The 21,646-nt window shown below is 34.9% G+C and overlaps 1 protein-coding gene across 1 annotated transcript in view; it reads right to left on the minus strand.

Annotated features, from left to right (window-relative positions):
• HCRTR2 (hypocretin receptor 2) overlaps positions 1 to 21,646 on the minus strand; it is a 101,191-nt gene that overhangs the window by 9,537 nt on the left and 70,008 nt on the right. The window contains exon 4 of the mRNA XM_036916328.2: positions 18,038 to 18,153. Coding sequence (XP_036772223.1) covers positions 18,038 to 18,153 — 116 coding nt within the window. The remainder of the gene's footprint in view (positions 1 to 18,037; positions 18,154 to 21,646) is intronic.

Here is a 21,646-nt window from a genome sequence, read left to right on the forward strand (position 1 = left end):
TTGCTTAGAAGATTCCTAAGGAATCTACAAAAAGCCACTAGAACTAGTACATGGATTTAACAGTAGGCAGGACCCTAAATCAATAAGCAAAAAATAACTGTACTTCTATATATTAGCAGTAAGCAATTGGAAAATGAAATTTCAAAAAACACAAGTTTTCATAGCAAAAACTTGTATTCTTATTCTTTAAAAAACTGTGGACAAAATATATGTACAGAAAATTATGAAAACTGCTTAGCATTTTTAAAGAACTACATAAATGAAGAGATACATCAAGTCATGGATTAGAAGACAATATTGTTAATATGTCAATTCTCCCTCAATTGATCCATAGATTCAGTGCAATCAATCCCATTTAGAACAGCAGTAATCTTTTCATAGAAACACTGCTTTTTAAAACTTTTATGAAAACGGAAAGGACCTGGAATAGCCAAATCAATTTTAAAAATGAACAAAGTTGGAGGAATCATATCATCTGATTTTGAGGTTTATAATAAAGCTATATACATAATGTGTATATATGTATATGTATGACTGTGTGTACCAGAGAGGAAAGAGGACCAGCCTAATTTGTACAATTTGCAAGTAACCTCACTTAAAAAGAGCTTGGGAAAGAGATCACCTAAGAAAATGGTATGGAGTTATGCAAGGACCTAGCAAAGAGCCATTTCATGGCCAGGGAAGAAAGGCTGAGTGATTCAAAGGAAAAAGAAGCAGAGAGACAGATCGGAGGGTCCTTGGAAAGGGAGGATATGAACAATGAAGCCATGAGCAACATTGCTCTATGCTGGCAAACGATCAAGCAAGAAGTCTTTAGGAAAATATTGTTTTGGAAATCATTGGTGATTTTAATGAGAGCTGATGCCGTGTAGTGATGAGACTTCAACAGAATGAAGTGGGTTGAGAAGTCAGTGGGGGTGGGAAGCGGGCAGTGGGGTGGAAAAGGAGCCGATAAACGGACGTGTCAAGAATTTTAGCGAGAAGGAGCCAAGTGTGAAATCGCAGCAGGAAGGGTCTGAGAGTTTGGATGGTGCTCTTTTCTTAGTATGTAACAAATGCCTGCTGCAAGAAAACTTCGTTACTAACCACGTTTGTTAACTCGTTACCCATATTACCGTAATAAAGAGCAATTGGTACTTGGTAGGCACTGTCTCATTTGAAACAATAATCTCCTTGTATTTCTTTGTCTGTCAGGGACAACGGGGCTTGTTCTTGTTCCTTACATCCAGTGCCCTTTGAGGGTGATTGTGCTCCCAGACCAGCGGACTTTTTTCCATTTAACTCTATGACTTCTTGACAATTTTTGTTTTTTGACTGTGGCACTGGTCTTTTAGAGTTTTGATGCACATGCTAAGTTTTTACGATGAAGTTCATAAATATTTTCTTTGTCCTATCTCTTGACTTCATTATCACAATAAATCACTCTACTTTCAAATTCTACAGATAGCCCTTACGACTACTACTGCTATTTCCCATCCTCTCCCCAAAGCCACAGCCCCACACCTCCTGTCCTTTGTCCACCCCCAGATCTGCTGACTCTCATCGTGATTGCATCATAGTCAATTACCACTTCTCTGTAGAAATTGGTGTCCCCTTTACTTACTGGGATTCAATGAATAGTTGTCACTAAATAGGCCCTCTCATGCTTCTGGACTTCTGTGGACCTTAAAAGCTTTAGTCACAAATAACCTGTGGCTAGTTCCCATTATATACTCTTATTACAAAGACATGTCAAGCTGTGTGTTTAACCTTTTTTCCTTCCCTACAGTTTCAGCAGAATTTTCTAAAAGATATTCCTTCCATTTTCAATTTCTTTTTAATTTTTAAAAACCTGTCACATTTTGGTCTTTCTTCTTTAAAAACAGATTTGCTGAGCTATAATTTACATATCATAAATTAATCCTTTAAGGGATACAATTAAGTGGTGTTTAGTGTATTCACAGAGTTGTGCAATTTTCACACCATCACTAATTCCAGAATATTTTCATTACCCCAAAATGAAACTTCAAACCCATTAGCAATCATTCTGAATTACCCTATCCTACCATACCTGCCAACCATAAATCTTTCTGGCTCTAAATTTGCATATATTCTGTATTATTTAACACAAACAGAATCATACCGTATGTAGCCTTCCGTGTCTGGCTTTTTTCATTTAACAATGTTTCCAAGGTTCATCCATGTATCAATACTTCATTCCTTTTAGAGCTGTATAATATTTTGTTGTACACAAATACCACTATCAATTGATCCATTGATGGACATTTGAATTTAATTCATTTTTTGGCTACCTGGTATAATGCCACCGTGAACTGCCATGTGTAAGTTTTTGTATGGACATATCTTTCCATTCCCTCAAATATATATATAATTTAATTCTTTAGGACTATGAGGAACTGCTAAACTCTTTTCAAATTAGCTCCATCATTTTCCATTCCTACCAGCAATGTATGAGGTTTCTGACTTCTCCACATCCTCACCAATAATTATTACTGTCTCTCTTTTTTAAAAAATAATTTTAACCATTCTATTGAGTATGAAAATGAAAATGTATCTCATTGTGGTTTTGATTTGCATTTCCCTAAAACTAATTCTGCTGGGCATTTTTTTATGTGCTTTTGGCCATTTGTATACCTTCTTGGGAGGAATATTCATTCAAATCTTTACCCAATTTTAATAGTTATTTCTTATTATTGTTGAATCATGAGTTCTTTATATATTTTGGATACAAGTCCTTTATAGATCAATGATTTGCAAATATTTTCTCTCATTCTGTGGGTTGCCTTTTTGCTTTTTATACTTTGAAGCATAAAGTTTTTATTTCAATAGCAACCCATTTGTCTTTATTTTTTCATTTTCTGCTTGTGATTTTGGTGTCATATTTAAGAAAATATGACCCAAATGAAGACCATAATGATATGCCACCATGGTCACAAAATGAGTGCATTTTCTTCTAAGAATTCTGTAGTACAGATGGCCCCAACATACAATATTTCAACTTACAAGTTTTCAGTTTTACAGTGGTGCAAAAGCAGTATACATTCTGTAAAAACTATACATCCAGTTTTGAATTTTGATCTTTTCCAGGCTAGCAATAGGTGGTGTGATAATCTCTTGTGATGCTGGGTAAATAACTGATACACTTAGAACCATTCTGAACCTGTACAATTGATTCTGTTTTTCACTTTCGGTATAGTATTGAATAAATTACATGAGATATTCAACATATTATAAGATAGGCTTAGTATTAGAAGATTTTGGCCCAAATGTAGGCTAATGTAAGTGTTCTGAGCACATTTAAGCTAGGCTAGGCTAAGTTATGATATTTGGTAGGCTAGGTGTGTTAAATGCATTTTCAATTTATAATATTTTCAATTTATATAGGTTTATTGGGATATAACCCCACCATAAATCAAGTAAAATCTGTATTAGCTCTTATCTTTAAGTCTACAACCCATTTTATATTAAATTTGATATATTGTTGAAATGCAGTCCAACTCCATTTTTTTGCATATGTTATAATACAGTTGTCCAAGCACTATTGTTGACAAGACTATAATTTTTCCCCCATTGAATTATGTTGGCACCCTTGCCAAAAATCAATTAACCTACAAATATAAAGGTTCATTTGTGGACTTCTGAATTCTATTTCATAATGTATATGGCTATCTGTATGTAAATACCACACTATATTTATTATTTTAGCTTTATAATAATTACTGTTGAGAAATGAGCCTTCCAACTTTTTTTTTTTTTGCTTTTTTTACCTAGCATTATATCACAATCATTCACATGTGTCACTAAATTATCTTTGAAAATGTTATTTTTTTAATTTAATTTAATTTAATTTAATTTAATTTAATTTAATTTTTTTTTAATTGAATGGTAGTTGACAACAGTATTACTTTACATTAGTTTCAGGTGTACAACACAGTGATTCAACATTTATATACATGATAATTCTAGGTACCAGCTATCACCATACCAAGTTGTTACAATATTTTGACTATATTCCTTATGCTATACATTACATCCCAGTTACTTATTTATTTTACAATTGGAAGTGTGTTTATATATATATATATATATATATATATATATATATATTTTGTGAGGGCATCTCTCATATTTATTGATCAAATAGTTGTTAACCACAATAAATTTCTGTATAGGGGGGTCAATACTCAATGCACAATCATTAATCCACCCCAAGCCTAATTTTCGTCAGTCTCCAATCTTCTGACGCATAATGAACAAATTCTTACATGGAGTACAAATTCTTACATAGTGAATAAGCTACATGGTGAACAGTGCAAGGGCAGTCATCACAGAAGCTTTCGGTTTTGTTCATGCATTATGAACTATACACAGTCAGTTCAAATATGAATATTCATTTGATTTTTAAACTTGATTTATATGTGGATACCACATTTCTCTATTATTATTATTTTTAATAAAATGCTGAAGTGGTAGGTAGATACAAGATAAAGGTAGAAAACAGAGTTTAGTGTTGTAAGAGAGCAAATGTAGATGATCAGGTGTGTGCCTGTAGACTATGTGTTAATCCGAGCTAGACGAGGGCAATAAACATCCATGTATGCAGAAGATTTCTCTCAGAACATGAGGGGGGAGGTTCTAAGCCTCACCTCTGCTGCTCCCCATTTTCTCACCACATGGCCCCCTGCGACTGTGCCTGTCTTAGGTTGTTCCTCCCTTGAGGAATCTTACCCGTCTCTGGCTAACCAGTCATCTTCCGGGGCCATACAGGGAAATGTTAAGTTGGTAAGTGAGAGAGAAGCCTTATTGTTTGAAAAGGTTAGCTTTTTACTTCTTTGCATATTTATGCCCTGTGGCTTCTATGCCCAGCATTTGTCTTGAGGTGTCTTTAGCACTTGGAAGAATTATGATACTCGGTAAATTCGACATGTGGCACGAGTTCTATTTAAAGGTTGTGATTAGGTAGGAAGAAGAAAAGCTATAGAAGTAGCAGGTGGAAGAAAACATGGGAAGATTGATTATTTCTTTGACATATCTTCTTGTAGAGTAACTTCAGCATGGATAGGTTTTAAACGACTAATTAAATTGTGCACACACATTAACATAATAGGAATATAGTTACCTAACCAAAGCATACCTGTAATTACCAGCCATCTCCAGTGAAACCAAGAACACCAGTTAGGCACCTTAGGCATTTGTGAAAACTTATCTATGATATGGTGGATATTGTCCGACTGAACTTAAACAGTCTGAGAGAATTCAGATAAACTAGAACAACCCATTCCTGGGGACCGTTCATATTCCATATGTTCTTTTAACGATAAATAGTCTGTGGTTGTAAGATTTTGGAGCGCTACAATTTGTACTTCTCCTAATTCTTGGTTGGGTTCCAACAGTATAGATCCAGTCCAATTGTTTTACTGTATGCACAGGCCAGCTTAAATATCTCCTCCATCATTCCCATGGCAAGTCCAGGAACTGGTGGGATGAGTGCATCTACACCTGTGACAGTGCGTGGATCTTTGTTGGGGTTTTTTTTTTTTTTTTTTTTTTTTTTGCTTATCATCTTCTGTCATGAGTCTTCCCGAGAGTGCTAATGTTGAAAGTTCTTTTTCATATCGTATCTTAGTTCATTTTCGGGGTAGCCAAATTAGGCTTTGATCCTCTGTATAAACACAAACAGACCATTTGCCTGCACTTTTATATGCCCTTTATATCATTGTCTAGAACTCATTAGAGGTCACCACATAGGAACTGCTTTTTTTTTTTTTTTAATCATTAATCTACACTTACATGACGAATACTTTGTTTACTAGGCTCTCCCCTATACCAGGTCCCCCCTATAAACCCCTTTACAGTCACTGTCCATCAGCATAGCAAACTGTTGTAGAATCACTACTTGTCTTCTCTGTGTTGTACAGCCCTCCCCTTTCTCCCACCCCGCTATGAATGCTAATCTTAATACCCCTCTTTTTCTGCCCCCCCTTATCCCTCCCTACCCACCCATCCTCCCCAGTCCCTTTCCCTTTGGTACCTGTTAGTCCATTCTTGAGTTCTGTGATTCTGGTGCTGTTCTGTTCCTTCAGTTTTTCCTTTGTTCTTATATTCCACAGATGAGTGAAATCATTTGGTATTTCTCTTTCTCCGCTTGGCTTGTTTCACTGAGCAAAATACCCTCCAGCTCCATCCATGTTGCTGCAAATGATTGGATTTGCCCTTTTCTTATGGCTGAATAGTATTCCATTGTGTATATGTACCACATCTTCTTTATCCTTTCATCTATCGATGGACATTTAGGTTGCTTCCAATTCTTGGCTATTGTAAATAGTGCTGCGATAAACATAGGGGTACATTGGTCTTTCTCATACTTGATTGCTGCATTCTTAGGGTAAATTCCTAGGAGTGCAATTCCTGGGTCAAATGGTATGTCTGTTTTGAGCATTTTGATGTACCTCCATACTGCTTTCCACAATGGTTGAACAAGTTTACATTCCCACCAGCAGTGTAGGAGGGTTCCCCTTTCTCCACAGCCTCACCAACATTTGTTGTTGTTTGTCTTTTGGATGGCAGCCATCCTTACTGGTGTGAGGTGATACCTCATTGTAGTTTTAATTTGCATTTCTCTGATAATTAGCGATGTGGAGCATCTTTTCATGTGTCTGTTGGCCATCTGTATTTCTTTTTTGGAGAATCGTCTGTTCAGTTCCTTTGCCCATTTTTTAATTGGGTTATTTGTTTTTTGTTTGTTGAGGCGTGTGAGCTCTTTATATATTCTGGATGTCAAGCCTTTATTGGATCTGTCATTTTCAAATATATTGTCCCATACTGTAGGGTTCCTTTTTGTTCTATTGATGGTGTCTTTTGCTGTACAGAAGCTTTTCAGCTTAATATAGTCCCACTTGTTCATTTTTGCTGTTGTTTTCCTTGCCTGGGGAGATATGTTCAAGAAGAGGTCACTCATGTTTATGTCTAAGAGGTTTGTGCCTATGTTTTCTTCCAAGAGTTTAATGGTTTTGTGACTTACATTCAGGTCTTTGATCCATTTTGAGTTTACTTTTGTATATGGGGTTAGACAATAGTCCAGTTTCATTCTCCTACATGTAGCTGTCCAGTTTTTCCAGCACCATCTGTTGAAGAGACTGTCATTTCGCCATTGTATGTCCATGGCTCCTTTATCAAATATTAATTGACCATATATGTCTGGGTTAATGTCTGGATTCTCTAGTCTTTTCCATTGGTCTGTGGCTCTGTTCTTGTGCCAGTACCAAATTGTCTTGATTACTATGGCTTTATAATAGAGCTTGAAGTTGGGGAGTGAGATCCCCCCTACTTTATTCTTCTTTCTCAGGATTGCTTTGGCTATTCAGGGTCTTTGGTGGTTCCATATGAATTTTTGAATTATTTGTTCCAGTTCATTGAAGAATGTTGCTGGTAGTTTCATAGGGATTGCATCAAATCTGTATATTGCTTTGGGCAGGATGGCCATTTTGACGATATTAGTTCTTCCTAGCCATGAGCATGGTTTGCGTTTCCATCTGTTAGTGTCCCCTTTAATTTCTATTAAGAGTGACTTGTAGTTTTCAGAGTATAAGTCTTTCAATTCTTTGGTTAGGTTTATTCCTAGGTATTTTATTTTTTTTGATGCAATTGTGAATGGAGTTGTTTTCCTGATTTCTCTTTCTGTTGGTTCATTGTTGGTATGTAGGAAAGCCACAGATTTCTGTGTGTTGATTTTGTATCCTGCAACTTTGCTGTATTCCGATATCAGTTCTAGTAGTTCTGGGGTGGAGTCTTTAGCGTTTTTTATGTACAGTATCATGTCATCTGCAAATAGTGACAGTTTGACTTCTTCTTTGCCAATCTGGATTCCTTGTATTTTTTTGTTTTGTCTGATTGCCGTGGCTAGGACCTCCAGTACTATGTTAAATAACAGTGGGGAGAGTGGGCATCCCTGTCTAGTTCCCGATCTCAGCGGAAATGCTTTCAGCTTCTCGCTATTCAATATAATGTTGGCTGTGGGTTTTTCATAGATGGCCTTTATTATGTCGAGGTACTTGCCCTCTATTCCCATTTAGCTGAGAGTTTTTATCATGAATGGATGTTGAACTTTGTCAAATGCTTTTTTAGCATCTATGGAGATGATCATGTGGTTTTTGTCTTTCTTTTTGTTGATGTGGTGGATGACATTGATGGACTTTCGAATGTTGTGCCATCCTTGCATCCCTGGGATGAATCCCACTTGGTCATGGTGTACGATGGTTTTGATGTATTTTTGAATTCGGTTTGCTAAAATTTTGTTGAGTATTTTTGCGTCTACGTTCATCAGGGATATTGGTCTGTAGTTTTCTTTTTTGGTGGGGTCTTTGCCTGGTTTTGGTATTAGGGTGATGTTAGCTTCATAGAATGAGTTTGGGAGTATCCCCTCCTCTTCTATTTCTTGGAAAACTTTAAGGAGAATGGGTATTATGTCTTCCCTGTATGTCTGATAAAATTCTGAGGTAAATCCATCTGGCCTGGGGGTTTTGTTCTTTGGTAGTTTTTTGATTACCGCTTCAATTTCATTGCTGGTAATTGGTCTGTTTAGATTTTCTGTTTCTTTCTGGGTCAGTCTTGGAAGGTTGTATTTTTCTAGGAAGTTGTCCATTTCTCCTAGGTTTCCCAGCTTGTTAGCATATAGGCTTTCATAGTAGTCTCTAATAATTCTTTGTATTTCTGCGGGGTCCGTCGTGATATTTCCTTTCTCGTTTCTGATACTGTTGATTTGTGTTGACTCTCTTTTCCTCTTAATAAGTCTGGCTAGAGGCTTATCTATTTTGTTTATTTTCTCGAAGAACCACCTCTTGGTTTCATTGATTTTTGCTATTGTTTTATTCTTCTCAATTTTATTTATTTCTTCTCTGATCTTTATTATGTCCCTCCTTCTGCTGACCTTAGGCCTCATTTGTTCTTCTTTTTCCAATTTCGATAATTGTGACATTAGACCGTTCATTTGGGATTGCTCTTCCTTTTTTAAATATTCTTGGATTGCTATATACTTTCCTCTTAAGACTGCTTTTGCTGTGTCCCACAGAAGTTGGCGCTTAGTGTTGTTGTTGTCATTTGTTTCCATATATTGCTGGATCTCCATTTTGATTTGGTCATTGATCCATTGATTATTTAGGAGCGTGTTGTTTAGCCACCACGTGTTTGTGAGCCTTTTTGCTTTCTTTGAACAGTTTATTTCTAGTTTTATGCCTTTGTGGTCTGAAAAGTTGGTTGGTAGGATTTCAATCTTTTGGAATTTACTGAGGCTCTTTTTGTGTCCTAGTATGTGGTCTATTCTGGAGAATGTTCCATGTGCACTTGAGAAGAATGTGAATCCTGTTGCTTTTGGATGTAGAGTTCTGTAGATGTCTATTAGGTCCATCTGTTCTAGTGTGTTGTTCAGTGCCTCTGTGTCCTTACTTATTTTCTGTCTGGTGGATCTGTCCTTTGGAGTGAGTGCTGTGTTGAAGTCTCCTAGAATGAATGCATTGCATTCTATTTCCTCCTTTAGTTCTATTAATATTTGTTTCAGGTATGTTGGTGCTCCTGTATTGGGTGCATATATATTTATAATGGTTATATCCTCTTGATGGACTGAGCCCTTTATCATTATGTAATGTCCTTCTTTGTCTTTTGTTACTTTCTTTATTTTGAAGTCTGTTTTGTCTGATACCAGAATTGCAACACCTGCTTTCTTCTCTCTGTTGTTTGCTTGAAATATCTTTTTCCATCCCTTGACTTTAAGTCTGTGCGCATCTTTGGGTTTGAGGTGAGTCTCCTGTAAGCAGCATATGGATGGATCTTGCTTTTTTATCCATTCTATTACTCTGTGTCTTTTGATTGGTGCATTCAGTCCATTTACATTTAGGGTGATTATTGAAAGGTATGAATTTATTGCCATTGCAGGCTTTAAGTTTGTGGTTACCAAAGGTTTAGGGTTAGCTTCTTTACTATCTTACTGTCTAACTTAACTCGCTTGTTGAGCTATTATAAACACAGTCTGATGATTCTTTATTTCTCTCCCTTCTTATTCCTCCTCCTCCCTTCTTCATATGTTGGGTGTTTTGTTGTGTGCTCTTTTTAGGAGTGCTCCCATCTAGAGCAGTCCCTGTAGGATGCCCTGTAGAGGTGGTTTGTGGGAGGCAAATTCCCTCAACTTTTGCTTGTCTGGGAATTGTTTAATCCCTCCTTCATATTTAAATGATATTCATGCTGGATACAGTAGTCTTGGTTCGAGGCCCTTCTGTTTCATTGCATTAAGTATATCGTGCCATTCTCTTCTGGCCTGTAGGGTTTCTGTTGAGAAGTCTGATGATACCCTGATGGGTTTTCCTTTGTAGGTAACCTTTTTTTTTCTCTCTGGCTGCCTGTAATACTTTGTCCTTGTCTTTGATCTTTGCCATTTTAATTATTATGTGTCTTGGTGTTGCCCTCCTTGGATCCCTTGTCATGGGAGTTCTGTGTACCTCTGTGGTCTGAGAGGCCATTTCTTCCCCTAGTTTGGGGAAATTTTCAGCAATTATTTCTTCAAAGACGTTTTCTATCCCCTTTTCTCTCTCTACTTCTTCTGGAATACCTATAATTCTTATATTATTCCTTTTAGATTGATCACTCAGCTCTCTTAAAATTCTTTCATTCCTGGAGATCCTTTTATCTCTCTCTGCATCAGCTTCTCTGCGTTCCTGTTCTCTGTTTTCTAGTCCATTAATGGTCTCTTGCATCTCGTCCATTCTGTTTTGAAGTCCTTCCAGAGCTTGTTTTATTTCTGAATTCTCCTTCCTTAGTTCTTGCATATTTCTCTGCAAGTCCATCAGCATGGTTATGACTTTTGTTTTGAATTCTTTTTCAGGAAGACTGGCTAAATCTATCTCCCCAGATTCCTTCTCAGGGGAAGATGTAGCAGATGCCGAAACTGTCTGGGTTAGTCTTGTCTGGATCATATTTTTTTGCCTTTTCATGTTGACAGGTGCTATTGACTGTCAGCTGGGAGGGCCAAAATTTTCACTTGCTACTGGCCTTTCTTTACTGTGAGAACTGCGACCCCTAGTGGCTTGTGTTGGGTAATTGCGTGTAGAGTGGGTCTTTGTGTCTTGCCCGGCCGGAAGGGAGAAATTTCCCTTTCTGTGGGCGGAATTTGTCTCAGGCTGCTTCTCTGCTTTCGCAGCGCCCGGTGGGGTAATGGATGGGGGGGCTGCTTGATTGTTTGCCTCCGTGAGGGGTCTCAGAGCTGTTGCCCAGGGGATTAGTGCACCCGGTTTTCCCTGTAATTTCCAGCTGCTGTACTGTGACCTGGGTTGCTTCCGTCAAGCTGTTAAGTCCCTGTCCCTTTAAGACTTTCAAAAAGCCCCCGCTTTTCTTTGTCACAGGGGCATCAGCTTCGGCACCCGCTCAGAGGTCTTACTCCCTGTTCCCCCAGTATCCAGGGCCCCCTGGGCACGTACAGTGTCTGCACTCTGGCCCGGATGGCTGGGGCTGGGTGTTCAGCAGTCCTGGGCTCCGTCTCCCTCCCGCTCTGCCTATTGTTCTCCCGCCGGGAGCTGGGGGGAGGGGCGCTCGGGTCCCGCCGGGCCAGGGCTTGTATCTTACCCCTTTCACCAGTCGCTGGGCTCTCGCTGGTGTAGCTGCAGTCTGGCCACTGTCCTGCGTCTTCTGGTCTCTCTTTTAGGGCTAGTTGTGTTTGTTGTATTTTCAAAAGTATATATGTTTTTGGGAGGAGATTCCCACTGTCCTACTCACGCCGCCATGTTGGCTCCGCCCCTTCCAACTTCTTTTTTTTAAAGGTTACTTTGGTGTTCTCTGCCTCTTGCATTTCATACTAATTTTAGTATCAGTGTAACCATTTGTGCCAAAAAAAACACCACCAAAACACCAAAAAAAAAAAAAAAGACAGCTGGGATTTTGGTAGGGATTGTGTTTAATCCATAGGTGAATTTGGGGAATTTTTCTATCTTAATAATATTAAACATTCCAATCCATGAACATGGAATGTCTTTTTATTTATATAATCATTCTTTAATTTTTAAATATTTTGTAGTTATAAATATATAAATCATGCACTTCTTTTATTAAATCTGTTCCTAAGTGTTTTATTCTTTTTGGTACTATTTTAAATGGAATTATTTTCTTAATTTCATTTTTCAGTGTTCTTTGCTAGTGTAAAGAAATGAAATTGACTTTTGTCTATCAATCTTTTATTTTGGAAACTTGTTGAACTTGTTCATTAATTCTAATTTTTTTTATATGTGGATTCTTAGGATTTTATATTATACAAGATAATATAATCTACAAATAGAAATAGTTTACTTCTTACTTTCCAAGATTGATGCCTTTTATTTATTATTATTATTATTTTATTTCTTGACCAATTGTTCTGGATAGAATCTTGTTTCATTCAATACTGAATAGAAGTGATAAGAGCAGACATCCTGTCTTGTTCCTGATCTTAGCAGGGAAATATTCAGTCTTCTTTCACTATTAAGTACAATGTTAGCTGTGGGGGTTTTATAAATACCCTTTATCAAATTGAGGAAGCTCCTTCTTATTTCTAGTTGATTATCTTGAAAGGGTATTGTATTTTGTTAAATACTGTGTTGCGTCTATTGAGATGATCATGTGTTTTTGTCTTTTATTCTATTACATTGACTGATTTTCATATGTGAAACTCACATTGGATTGCTGAGCATTTGGTCATGATGCATAACCCTTTTTATATTTTGGATTTGGTTTTGTAAGATTTTGTTGAGTATTTTAACATCTATATTCTTAAGTATATTAGTCTGTAGTTATCTTGTGATGTCTTTGTTTATTTTTAATATCAGAGCAATTTTGGCTTCACGAAATGAGGTGGGGACTGTATCCTCCTTTTCTATTTTTTGGAAGACTTTGTGAAGGCTTGCTATTAATTCTTCTTTAAACATTTGGTAGAATTCAATGGTGAAGCCTCCTGGAATTTTCTCTGTGTAGAGTTTCTTTATTACTAATTCAATTTCTTTACTTGAAATAGATCTATTCATATTTTCTAATTTATGAATTAGTCAGTTTCAATAGTTTGTGTCTCTGAATTTGTCCATTTTACCAACATTATCTAATTTTTAAGCAGCCAGTTGTTCATGGTATTCCCTTATTTTTTACTCTTTATTTTTGTAACACCCATGTCCCTGTCCCTGTTTCACTTCTGATTTTAGTGACTTGAATTGACTTCTTTTATTTTCCTTGGCTAATTTAAGTAAAGATTGGTCATTATCTTTGATTTTTTTTCAGAGTCAACTTTTAGATTCATTGACTTTTTTCCAATTTTATATTTCATTTATTTAAATGTTCATCTTTATTATTTCCTTCCTACTATTTACTTTGCTTTAAAAACTTTTCTTTAGTTTCTAATTTCTTAAGGTAGAATGTTAGTTTATTGATTTGAGATCTTTCTTGAGCATAGGTGTCTATAGCTATCAATTTCCCTCCAAGTACTTCCTTTGCTACATTTAATAAGTTTTGTTATATTGTGTTTTTATTCTAATTCATTTCAAAGTATTTTCTAATTTTTTGTGATTTCTTTTTTTTTACCTATAGGTTATTTAAAAGTATAAAGTTTAAATTCCGTATATTTGTGAATTTCCCAATTTTCTTTCTATTGTTAATTTAGAATGTAATTCCACTTAGTAGAAAAATGTACTTTTAAAAATGATTTCAATTGTCTTAAGTGTTTTGTGGTTTGCTTTATGACCTGTCATATGATCTAGCCTGGAGAAGATTCCACGCACACTTGGGATAAATATGCATTCTGCTGTTTTTGATGGAGTGTTCTATAGATATGTTAAGTCTAGTTGGTTGATAGTTTTGTTGAAATCTTCTATTTCCTTGTTAACCTTCCTCATTTTTCTATCTATTACTGAAAAAGAATATTGAAGTTTTCAACTATAATTTTGAATTGTTTATTTCTCCCCCAATTCAGTTAGTTTTTGCTTCATGTATTGTGGGTTTCAGTGGCTAAGTGCATATAAGTTTATAATTTTTATATCTTCTTGATGGATTGACTTAGCATTAAGAACTATTCCTCTTTATGGATTGTAACACTTTTTCTTAAAGTTTCTTTTGTCTAATATTACTATATCTACTCTAGATTTATTTTGGTTACTTTTCAGATGGTATATCTTTTTCCATTATTTACCTTTAACCTATTTGTGTCTTTGAATATGAGAGGTATCTTTTGTACATAGCATAAAGTTGTATGATTTTTCTTTTTTTTAACTTGTTTAATCTGTTCTGCCAATCTCTGGAGTGTTTCATTCATTTACATTTAATGTAATTATTGAGGAGGCATAATTTACATCTGTCATTTTACTATTTGTTTCTACATATATTATGTGCATTTTGTTCCTCTATTCCTTCACTACTGTTTTATTTTGTTTTAAACAGATATTTGCTACTGTAAAACTTTTAATTAGCTTATTATTTCTTCCACTACATTTTTTTCTGAATTATTTTCTTAGTGGTTGCCCTGAGAATTACAATTAACAACTTAAACAATCCATTTGTATTAATGCCAACTTAATTTCAAAAATGTACAAAAACTTTGCTCCATTATAGCTTCATTTCCTTCTTTTTCCTTTGAATTACATCTTTATACATGATAACCTGAATCTTCAGTTTTATAATTATTGCTTAATACTGTTATCTCTCAAGCCAAATAAAAGAAAAGAATTACAAACAAAAAATACATTTATACTATCTTTTACATTTATCTACATTGCTACCATCACTAGTACTATTTATTTCTCTGTATGGATTTGAGTTACTGCCTGTTGATTCTGTTGTTTCTGCCACTACCATTTGTTGTCTACTTCCTTACACTAGATTGACTTGTCATCATCTAATATTAATTATTTTAAGTTCTCTTGGAAGAATGTTGAAGAACAAAGGGTAAATAGGAGAGACTGTGAAAGAAATTGGAACCATAATGTCCTTTAAAGTTATAGTCCTTGGAAAGCTGAAATTTAGTTCCAGATGCATATATTAATTACAGTTCACCCCCATTTTCTCACACAGTACCAGACATATAGTAGGTGCTTGATAAATATTTGTAGACTTAATTAACATAAATTTGCATGATTATTAAGACAGAATCAAATTATCTGAGGGCTAGAACTAGAAAGAATGGTGATAGATACACATTCTCTAAGATTGGGTAGATCTTAAAAAGAGGAGTTTTAGAGAAGAGTCTAGGATATCCAGTCTGAGTGAGTTCTCTGAGTCACATTGTCAGAGAAAGAGAATTTAAGTCATTGATTATAGCAAAGCATTGGATAATTAATTTAAATGAGGCTTAAATTTCTTGAGAAGGTCAGATAAGGATACACACTTTATTCACTGATAACCTTACACTCACAAATTCCACACACCTCTATAGTTTTAAACAAATAGGACAGGCCTTCCATTTGTCGGCTCACTTAATATAGTCTGTAGCACACATAATGCTTTGGAACTCTGTTTATGGGCATTAACAGTTGGAAATTGAGAGTTGCTCAAGCAGAATTCTACACAATCATCCATTTGGAGTTAATTTACTTTACTGTGGCTGCTAAAGTGAGCTCAGCTGAACTTGGCATTTTCTATTCCAATCTGTTTGTAAATGTTTTTAGTTTCACAGCCCAAGCACTTTCTGCAAATCTTCTAGATCATGTGGCTTGTACTAACCAGGACAATTCATCAAAAGAAAGTGTATTATTTTTAAACCTGCAATAGAATTTTGAATTCACTGTAGAGTTTGGGAAATGGAAAATCATAAGCCGAAATCATGGAGAAGTAAACTGGTTAGGGTTTGGTAGTTACCTAATTATTTAACAAATATATTTTGAATACTTTCTTTGTGCAAAGTACCACTTTAAGCGTTGAGGATATAAGGATGAACAAGACAGATTTATGTACCCCCCCCAGAAGCTTTGAAGTTATGTCAATCTGTAACATAAATGAATAAGCAAATACAAATACCTATCATATAATGCATACTAACTAGTAAGAATACAGAAGTAGGGAATGCTCTTCATACTGAGCATTCCTAGTCAAAATTTTCAACCTATATCTAAAATGTCTTTATCATACATGATCATTAATTGCTTTTTCCTTAAAGAAAATTTTCAAATTCTAATTTTTCTATGATTTTTATAGAAAGGCATAATAATATTATTTAAAAGTACCATGAGAGAAATCTATTCAAGAAAGTAGTAACAAACACCAATCCATCACTTTTGTCATTTTAGAAATATAAGCAGGATTAGTTGAAAGGCCAGAGTTCATTGAGTAACAGCACATACTATTAAGATATTTTATTTAATGTGTAATTTCTATGCTCTAGGCACTTGAATTAATTCATCTAATAAGTATAACAACCTTGTGAGATAGATGCTATATGATGCCACTTTAAAGATGATGAGAGACACAGAAATTTAAGTAATTGATAAAATTAATGTATCTATTAAGTTGTAGAGCTGTCTGGACCTTGACTCTGTGTTTTGGACTTTGCTGTACCATATAATTTCTGATTATTTACTCCACAGCTTGCACGAAGATCCCCATTGCCCTTAGACTTGCAGTGCCTTTCTGTGAGAGTGGGATAGTTCCCTTCTTCACGGTCAAGCTTAACCACATGACTTATTTTGGCCAATGAGAAGTGAAGAGACAACATGCCAATTCAAAGCAGAAATTCAAAGAGATACTACATATTTATCCCAATGTTCTTGCCCTTTCCCTCTGTCCCAGAACAGCATGTCCCAGCAAGTGCTGTTCTTTCAGACTGAATTCTGGAACGAGAGGACAGGAAAAGCCACAGCCTATCCTCACCATTGACATGGAACATGAGTGAGAAAAACTGTTGTTGCAAGCCACATATTTTGGGGTTGTCTTTTCACAGCAGAATGACCTGGCTAGCAAAAAACTGACTAGTATGATAACAGCTACCAAGAAGGGAGATGCAAAAGTAACAAACACACTAACATATGTGGCATTGGCTTCATGGCCAAGTGGATGGTATAGAGAAAATTATTACTAAAATCTGGAAACTCACCACGTATGTATACGTATTTGTTGTTTTAGTGAAAAAGACTGGGGAACAAAATGCTAACAACTGATGGTACTGGTTACTTTTATAAAGCTATCAAAGAAATAACTTCTTTGGGAAAAAAAGAGGAAAATGAAAAGTTTGGAATTATAAGACACGCAGGGTTGAAAAATGCAACATGCACTGTATGAACCACTACATGTGTTTGTTGGTAAATTCCTTCAAATCACCAAGGTTCAGCTTAAATATTACCTTCTCTGAATTAGATCTCCCTCCATTAAGCCTTCTGATCCCCCAGCTTATATTTTTTAAGGTGATTTTCACTTTTCATCTGACTGCTTCCATCCTCAGAATGTTATCAATGACATAGAATAGAGCTTTTATATTTTTATCAGACATGCATGCAAAAGAAATATGATAACTATTTGATGAACAACTAAGTAAAGCAATAAATTCATTGACAGAGCAAAGTTAACTAATTTCAGTGCTCCCAAGTCAGCACAAAGTTTCTAAAATTCTAAATTCTGCCTGATTCTTCTACTATTCAAAAAAGGAAAGTAAGATCTTTGAAGTTAGAGATTAAACCCATATAATAAAAATGTATTACATAAATCTCATAAAAAATACAACATTCTTTACTTATAGCTCAGGACTCTTTAAATTAATTTTTATTTGTTATTTCTCATAAAAATTAAAATAAATTTCTAATATTAGTCCTAGACAAAAATCAAGTCAATTAATCACAGAAGCTTAGGATTTAAAATCATTAAGGCAATTCATAAAATACATTCCCTAAAAACTATCCTAAAAAAAAATGCATAGACACAGTTTCATTGGTAGGCCCCACTATTTTAGAACAACACACATACTCTTTTGTTGCATAATATGCTGGTTCAATCCACTCTTAAATTTTGTGTTTAAGCACATCCTAAAGACAACACAAGGAAATTACTTGAATTTACATACCTGTCGGCACCAAAGTTTACGAAATATCTGCAGGTAGGCCAACACCATAAGACACAGTGGTGCCATGTATGTCACCAGAAAGAAACAGATATGATACATCTTGGGATAAATTTCACCTGGAGATGAAAGCCAAAATAATAAAATCTTATATTTATACATCTTTTAAAATACACCTATCAATGGTTTACCTACAAAATACATATTTACCTTCTATATGATTTCACTGGCACAATACATATCCAAAAGGGAAAAATAATTTACGGCATTACGGTATTAGCTGCTCACATATACTCAGTATGTATATACATAAATATATATATATACACACACACACACACACGTATATATACACATATGTATTTAGTAAGTACTAAAGTATATAGATAGATAACCTACTAAATATGAAGTCTTAATTTCATTTAATGTACTCAGAAATAACAATTAGCTATTTCTAAATTTGTGTTACCATAGTCTATACAAAGTCAACTGTTTATCAAAAGCCTTCTTTCTGTCTTGATTACATCTGGCTAATTAATACAAATTAATTTGGATTGTCCTATACTTGTATATACAAAAAGGGACATGACTCAATCGAAACCCAATTATTAAGTTTTTGTTAAAATGGGAAGAGAATGGAAACTCAGTTGATTCCTTCTCATTAGATATGTTTCCTGAAAAATGGGAAGCCATTCCCAGATGCACCTCCAGATAAAAATCTAGAAGAATTTTGGAAGAATAAATGCAGCAAACATTTTTTAGTGACTCTTTTGTTCACTTATGAGAACATATACAGAATTCTTTGAGTATGTGTTGTGTATGTCTGTGTATATGTATATATGCATGTACTTTTAATAAAAAAGAAATTTTTAGTGCTTTTTAAAGTTAGTTTTCAAATCAATATAGGTATATTCTTTATATATATATATATCCATCTCCTTTATCAGGCATAACCACCTCTAGGATTATGATGATTTCTTATTAATTCCATGTACAAAAGTATTATGTATCACAGAGTTGGCATTTATTAAAGAGCTAATCAATTTATGAATGGCATTGTGATTTAATAGCTTTTCTAAAATATATCCTTTATTGACCTTGTAAATAAATGCTTTCAAGGATATTTTCTTTATACAAGTATTTAAATATATCACAGTGATCTGATTACTTTTACTTAAATGTAAAACAGGAACAGAATATATCCTATATGGATTCCATAGATATTAAATGTAATAATTATATATAATTCTAATAGAATGCTAATGAACTAAAGGTTCTTTTTCACTTCTAAAAATTATGTAACTTATTTTGACTTCACTGTTGGCAATGGGGTTGGTTCCCAACTATTATTGAGGGATAAAGCTATCATCTCCATGTATTTTATTCTTTTCATTTCCTCAGTGAGGACATACAGACACATGACAACTCAAGTTATGTGGCCAAATGTGTAAGGACAATTTAAAGTCAGGACTAACCAATAATAAGTATGATAATGACCATAATGATTACCAACATTTATTGAACAACCGTTCATTTAATTTTTATTGAATCCATTTTCAACATATCTATGGGTTAAACATCCTCCACAATCTTGATTCCACAGCCTTGTCCTTCGTGCGGGTTGAGTTTAATATTCTCCTTAGTCTCCCTTCTCAAATTGTCTTCTTTTTCGGATAAATGCTTTCCTCCACTGTCATCTTCAGAGGGGACAACAGGGTGCATGTGCTACCAGGGGTCTAAGTGACCAATTTGAGGCATCATGTTTAGCTTCTCTGTGGCCCAGGTTGCTCACACCTAGCTCATCATCTTCTAACTTTCTTTCAAGTTTATCCTGTAAAACAGGCCAGTTACATAAAAAGTGACAGAATCCAAGCAGCCTGTCTGGAGGAATAACAAACAGCCTTTCCCTTTGAAGTGCTACAGCCTGAGCATTTGCCATGCCAGTTTCAAAGGAACTGGAGAGTGACCTCAGCATTTCCAGGCACCTGAGTGGCTTTGAACTTTTATTTGTTTTGAAGAAGGTATCACATGAGCTTCCCACATAAAAACCTACCTTTGAAGCTTACATACCTGTAAAGCCCTGATGTCTGCATCAGAATAAATTGAGTGAGTGGAGGAAGACAGATTTGATAGGTAATATATATTTTGTTAACTGCAGCTGTGGATCACTGTGATAACAGCTTGGAGTTTTAAACACATGGGAGAGAAAGCTCACTCTGTGGTCGGTATATTTATTAAATACTCAGAAAAATATGTCATTGGTTGGTGAATGCATATTAGGATAATGAACACCCACACAGAGAAAAGTTGATCAAGCAAAATTATACTTGCAGGCTAGGATAGATTATTTTAATAAAGAGATTATTATTGATAATTGGGGAAACATGATGGTCTTAAATTCCTCATTTCATGCTTACAGTCTAAGCTAATTGACAATGCTATTAAAATTTTAAATTGTATGTGTCAAAACTCTTTGAAGTCTCTCTGCACCTGATGAGCAATGTCTTCAATCTATTTTAACTTTTATATATAACCTAGAATGTAGCTACATGAAATTTGTTCCATTTAAATATTACCTAAATTAGAATATAGCATTATAAGACTGAGAACCATTACAAGTCAGTGTCTCCGTTCAACTGATGAATAGGCATTATCTGAGTAAATTCTTGTGTATGTATCAAACCAACAAATAAGGAGCAAATATGGATCTTTATTTAGTCTTTAAATCAGAATTAGAGAATAATATCATATATTAGATAGACAAAACTTAATTTCCCTCATGTGAGTTATTGTGCATTATTGAGCCAACATGTTAATCTAATTATCTAAACCCTATAAACATTCTCTCCATGCTATACCTATGAGGGATTCAATGGACAAGCAAATTAAATATAATTTCCCAATTATATTCAATTTGGGCTGCCTTTTCAAAGTTTGCGGGCACATTAAAATTTACCTGAGTCTTAAATATATATCTTCTTCCTAAAACTGTTTCAGTAAATTTTCCTCTTAACACGTACACATACTTATCACATACTTAAATACTTTCAAAAATCTGATAGTAGTCCAGATACCATAATTAGTTTGACTGTAAAGAAAGGTTCCATAATTATTTTTTTCAGGCCGCCCAAGAATAATTTGGCAGTAAGATTCAAGAAGAGAGACTATGAATCCACAGTGTCCAGAAAAATGTTTGACAAACAGAACATGCTCATTCAATGTTGGATGAATGATTAGTGAGACAATCAAACCTTTGATTGAGCACAAAAGGAAAGTTACTTTCCTTCCAGTAGGTTCTACTGGTGAAACTATGCATTTGCAAGCCAAGCAATCAAGAGAGTATGGATATAATTTTGGAAGCTTTTAAAATTTTAGAACTGTGCTTGATGTGACGAGCAAACAATGAACATACGCAAAAACATATTTTAAAGATCATTAAAATAAATATTAACATATTTATTTTTTGAGTATCAAGTGTGTCTGCCAGAAGGTATGGTTTGTGGTCTTTTTTTATCTTTTTTTTTTAACAAGCCATAGGCAATGCTGAATATAATCAGTTATAGAAATAATGTATCCTCCAATATTCCACATGTCTGTTAATATTTTCCATAA

Source organism: Manis pentadactyla, chromosome 16, assembly GCF_030020395.1.
Source record: "Manis pentadactyla isolate mManPen7 chromosome 16, mManPen7.hap1, whole genome shotgun sequence".
Taxonomy (NCBI): domain Eukaryota; kingdom Metazoa; phylum Chordata; class Mammalia; order Pholidota; family Manidae; genus Manis; species Manis pentadactyla.